Genomic DNA, 6,047 nt, shown 5'->3' on the forward strand with positions numbered 1-6,047 from the left:
CATTTCCACACTGCATGTTTTATTCAAATATGGCATACATACACACACACACCAAATCCACTCAGAATATAGTTACAGTAGCTATTTGTACTACTCCTTTCCTTTAACTTCTATATATTTGAGGGGGTAACAGATAATCCTAATACAGAGTTACAGTTTTCTAAGTTTATTTTCACCTTTACCAGTGTCCTGTGTATTTTCATATGTTTTCACGTTGCTGATTAGCATCTTTTCATTTCAGCTTGAAGGACTCCTTTCAAGGCAGGCAGTGTCCTATAATTGGCCCATCTAGGTTATGCACCAACAGAATAATGTGGACAGGAATGCAGAGCCTAAAAATACAATAGCCACTTCAAAGGGTAATTCTGCATACATTTTTTTAAACATTTTTATTTATTTATTTATTTTTATATTTATTTTTGGTTGTGGTGGGTCTTCGTTTCTGTTCGAGGGCTTTCTCCAGTCGCGGCGAGAGGGGGCCACTCCTCATTGCGGTGCGCGGGCCTCTCACTATCACGGCCTCTCTTGTTGCGGAGCACAGGCTCCAGACGCGCAGGCTCAGTCGTTGTGGTGCACGGGCTTAGTTGCTCCGCGGCATGTGGGATCCTCCCAGGCCAGGGCTCGAACCCATGTCCCCTGCATTGGCAGGCAGACTCTCAACCACTGCGCCACCAGGGAAGTCCTGCATACAATTTAAAAACGGGTTTCAAATCAGTGAAATAGGGTGAATAAATCAAACGGTGAGAGATCAACTGGCTATTCATCTGGAAAAAACCAAAGTTGGGTCTTTACTTTGCACCATATTTAATCAAGCAGTAACAGAAGGGGGTCAGTTGATCATTCAATTTAACTTAAAACATATTTGTTTCATATGTTTTAAAGAGAAGACACCTGACAAAATGGAAAGTTCTAAAAAGAATCTTCTTGCATCAACAAATAGAAATTCCTTTCAAACAATGGAATGATAGACAATTTTATTTCTAAAGTTCAAGTTCTGAACATAAATGCCTTTGGTTATAACAGAACACTCCAAGTCAAACTATTCAGTATCTGTGAAGTAGATAATAGTATCTCCATTTTGCAAATGAGGAAACTGAGGCACAGAGAGATTAAATCACTACATAGGTCACACAAATGATAAGTGGCAGAAATAGAACAGCTTGTCTGAGAAAACAATGCCATGTCACATAATTCAAGGAAGAAAACTGTGGCATTCTACCACACTAAATACAAACACAGATAGTTCTTAGCTCACATAAAATCTGGGCTTCACACCTAAATTTATATAAGCATATCACTTAGACATATAAAAAATATAAAATGAGGGTAACTTCTTCAACAAGTGCTGTTTTTAATCTGTAAAGTATAAGTACTAATGTTCAAGGCTACTTTTGAACATTGACTCAGATGTGTGTTATAAACAATTGTGTACTTGTTCGTTGCATACTTTAAGTAAACCTTGATTCTATTAAACATTGTTTGGGTCATTTACTGAAAGGACAGTTTGGTAACAATGTTTATACCCATTTATATATGTCACCAAAGAGTAGAGAACACAGGATATGTGGCATTTTATGCATTCAATGTGTCTTCTAAAGTATATGTTGTGTAAATATATGATGAAACAACAATAGTATTTAGTGTAAGAAACCCTGATATAAATAAAGTTATTTAGGTAAGCGTCATCATTTCACTACGATTATTTTGGGGTCTAAAACAAAAATCAAACATACATGAAATAAGTGTTAAAGAGCATACTTATGCGTATCAGCCTGACATAGCTCAGAGGCTATTTACATACACATTGAAAGCTGCTATTCTGATGCTTCAACTCATTTGTGCCTTTTTTAAAGCTACATATTCCATGGTGAGCATGACTAAGTAAACATACTGTGTTATATTTCTAATAAGATATTTGGTACTGCATCCAAAACCTTGCTTCTAGAATTAGATTATTTCCAGATGAAGATTCCCCCAACATTTTTTTAATGAATTTATTTATTTTTGGCTACGTTGGGTCTTCGTTGCTGTGCGCGGGCTTTCTCTAGTTGCGGTGAGCGGGGGCTACTCTTCGTTGCGGTGCACGGGCTTCTCATTGTCGTGGCTTCTCTAGTTGCGGAGCACAGGCTCTAGGCGCGCAGGCTTCAGTAGTTGTGGCACATGGGCTCGGTAGTTGTGGCTTGCGGGCTCTACAGCTCAGGCTCAGTAGTTGTGGTACACGGGCTTAGTTGCTCCACGGCATGTGGGATCTTCCCAGACCAGGGCTCGAACCTGCATCCCCTGCATTGGCAGGCGGATTCTTAACCACTGCACCACCAGGGAAGCCTCCCTGACATTTCTAAAGCTGACAATTTTCTTCTGTCACATATTCTCTGATATACAAATTTTGAAATGTGTTTTGAGATTATAAGGTTTTATTCTACTCTCAATTATCTGATGTTCAGTAAAATCTGTGTCTTTGTGAAAATCTTCCTACAGCCATTTCATCTTAGGGTTTTTCATGGTAAATATCTGATTTACAAAATGTTTGACTTGCTGATGAAGGGTTATTAAAATGCAGGATATTGACAGGGGTTTCTCTATTACTGAATTCTCTGACATAGAGTGTTTCTCACTCCATCATTAGATTCACAGGCTATATGAAATACAGGATGGCTAAGATAAGCTATGACAACAAATAGACCTGAACACGTGATGGCTCAACACAATGCAAGTTTATTTCTTGTTCCTGAAAAGACTTAAGGGTCATGGTAGAGAAGGGAGGGCTCTGCTCAGGGAGTCATTCAGAGACCCTGGTTTTTTCCAACTTGTGAATCTGTAATCTCTAATGCCTCACTCCCAAGCTGTCCTGAGGATGATCTTTGACAGGGAAAGAGTGGGAAGTAGGAAGGATTCCAAATGAGGTCTTTCACGGGCTTGGAAATAATGTACATCACTTATGCCCACATTCTGATACAGAGCTTGATTGCATAACCTCATGTGGATCAAGGGAAAGCTAGAAAATCTTAACTAGTTGTGTACCCACACAAAAAAGGAAATGAGTATTGGGAAAAACATAGCCAGTTTATGCCACATGGGGCTTCTGCCCTATGTGAATTCCCTGATAATTAGTAAGGGTTGATTTCTGGCAGAAAGTTTTCCCACATTCTCCACATGTATAAGGTTTCTCCCCCAAGTGAGTTCTCAAATGATTAGTGAGGGTAGATTTCTGACAGAAATTCTTCCCACATGCATTACATTCATAGGGTTTTTCCCCTGTGTGAGTTCTCTGATGTTTAGTAAGAGTTGACTTCATATGAAAAGATTTCCCACATTCATTGCACTGGAAGGGTTTCTCTCCTGAGTGAGTTCTCTGATGTATATCAATGGCTGACTTCTGACAGAAAGTTTTACCACATTCATTACACTGAAAGGGTTTCTCTCCTGTGTGAGTTCTCTGATGTTGAATGAGAGCTGACTTCTGGCAGAAAGTTTTCCCACATTCATTATATTCATAGGGTTTTTCCCCTGTGTGAGTCCTCCCATGTTGAGTGAGGGATGATTTTCAGTAAAAGGACTTCCCACATTCATTGCATTTGTAGGGTTTCTCTCCTGTGTGTGTTCTCTGATGGTCTGTGAGGGCTGATTTGTGACTGAAGGTCTTCCCACATAAATTACATTCATAGGGTTTCTCTCCTGTGTGAACTCTTTGATGGACCATGTGCATTGACTTCTGTTGGAAGGACTTCCCACATTTAGTACATTCATAGCGCTTCTCCCCGTATGTGTTCTCTGATGCACTGTGAGGTTTGACTTGTGATTGAATGTTTTCCCACATTCATTACATTTGAATAGCCTCTCTCCTCTCTGATTTTTCTGAAGTTGAGTGAAGTGTGACATTCTGCTGCAATTATTTTCAATTTGACTGCTTTCATGTTGCTTCATTTCCATGTAGATTCCATGACATTTCAAAAGAGAGGACTTCTCACAGAAACTTTCCTCATGTCCGTTATATTCACAGAGTTTCTCTCCTGTATGAATTTGCCTATGTGGGATTATCACAGTCTTTTTCTCTAAGGCTTTCCCACCATTATTATATTTAAACGTCTTCTCTGAAGTTTGGATGTTTAGGTGTTGAATAATACCATTATTACAATCAAGGGCTTTCTCATTTTGATTATTTTCATAAGAATCCCCTTGAGTATGAGACTTTTCCTCCTTAATAACAAATAATTTTTCATGTATATTTAACACATCAGGCTTCTTTCTTGAAAAGTTTCTATTACTACTAATTGATACTGAAGTATTTTTCAAACTTGTTCCATATAAGTCATATTTATAAGGTATTATTCTTGAAGAAACAAAGTTTGTGCTCATATTAGATGATTTTCCTAAAGCATTAACTTTCTCTGAAGTCAATGTTTTGTTGTTGAATGCAACTTGTGGCAAATATTTGTTTTGGTTGTCCTGGATTCTCTCTGTTAGGTCATGAGTTTTGCAGTCTTCTAGAAATGAAAATATTGAACATACCATAAGAATTTGAACAGATTTCTAATAGGATTGGACTAAGATACAAATGTCATACTATATATTTGACTTTTGGTTTCAGGAGTCTCTCAAGATCAAAGTGACTCTTCCCCATCTAGTTTGTTTGGGAAAACAAATGTGGAGAAAAGGGAGAAAAGCTAATAATAGGCAGACGTAATTATTCAGCATTTTACAAACAGAAATTTCAAAGTGGGTAGAAATGAAAATGTAAACTCGAGAAACAGCAAATAGAGGATGGAAGATTTTACAGAAGTGGTAGCTTCGGGTTGGAGGAAAATCACAGAGACTGGGATGGGTACAACTGAGCTAATGAGTAATTTCAGTGACAAGGAAAACAAGTAGATAAAGGTGTTAATGGGGAAAATAAAGAGATGGACTACAGAGTAGGTCTAATACCCTCAAATCCACATTGTTTTTAATAACATTGTGACAAGTTTTCATGCTCCAGTTGAACTTCCCTTATTTCCATTCTACACATAACGGCAAAGTAAATCTCTGAATGCACCAACTGCCTCATGTTTGAGGGAAGAGTTATTAGATTACACTCTAATTTCCCTTCTAGCCATGATTCACAGGAATGTACAAAAGAAAGTACAAAACAATGGCAGACTAAGTCACCTGTGGCAATCTAGTTCTGACTATTTTGGCTGTGATACCTTAATATTGATCTATCATAGTTGTTTGACAGGTAAACTACCATGATAATCACATTTACTTTCACTTACTTTTCCTTAAAACCTTGCCTGTGCCACAATACTAACACTTAATTTTGCTTTATATCTCACATTTCTACATTTCAGGCTTCTACATATTATTAGAATTTAAGGGACATATTTTTCAATCCAGTCTTAGAAAATGAGTAACAATCATGTTTATTTACCATTTAGAAAGTCTTGTTCACATTTGTTATCCAGTGCAACGAAGTCTATCCCAAGCTGAAAAACCACTGACCAAGTACCACATAGAAAACTATTACAAGTCATCATTCTAGCAAACAAAATTTACACCAACTAAATGCCCATCAGATTTTCAAGCTACCAATCTACAGCTCCATAATCAATAACCCCTGCCCCAGTCTAGTCACTTCTTTGTCTCATTGAACTGTCCACTCTTCACAACAAGCTGAAAATGTGTTTTCTCACTCAGCCTTGGCTCTATTTAGTATCTAGGAAAAAAATGTCATAATGATACTATTACTCCAAATCTCCACAAATGCCTTCTCAAATCTTCCTACTTTCTAAACTTTCAAAAGTTACATTTACTCTAAATCTAAAAGTAGTTCCTGTCTAGACCACATGAAAAGCATCATTCTACAAATTTATTCTACTACCATTTCCTGGGACCAGTCAAATAGAAATCACTTGGATAAGTGGTATGAAGAAAATAAAATTGGGGAAAATTCTAGGTGGGGTTTTAGTTAAGGCAGTACATTTGAAGGGAAATGAAATTTGAAATACTGTAGACAAAATAGTGTCTCATGTTTGTTTTAATATTTCTTTGATTTCTAGTGATGTTACATA

General features: G+C 37.5%; 1 protein-coding gene across 1 annotated transcript in view; it reads right to left on the reverse strand.

Moving 5' to 3' along the window:
* Positions 1–959: 959 nt before the first annotated feature.
* The window catches only part of LOC116741793 (zinc finger protein 33B-like), an 89,649-nt gene continuing 84,561 nt past the window's right edge, over positions 960–6,047 (reverse strand). Inside the window, 1 exon segment of the mRNA XM_032608864.1 lies at positions 960–3,766. Coding sequence (XP_032464755.1) covers positions 2,996–3,766 — 771 coding nt within the window. The 3' untranslated portion in view covers positions 960–2,995.

The sequence above is a fragment of the Phocoena sinus genome, chromosome 16, assembly GCF_008692025.1.
Source record: "Phocoena sinus isolate mPhoSin1 chromosome 16, mPhoSin1.pri, whole genome shotgun sequence".
Classification (NCBI taxonomy): domain Eukaryota; kingdom Metazoa; phylum Chordata; class Mammalia; order Artiodactyla; family Phocoenidae; genus Phocoena; species Phocoena sinus.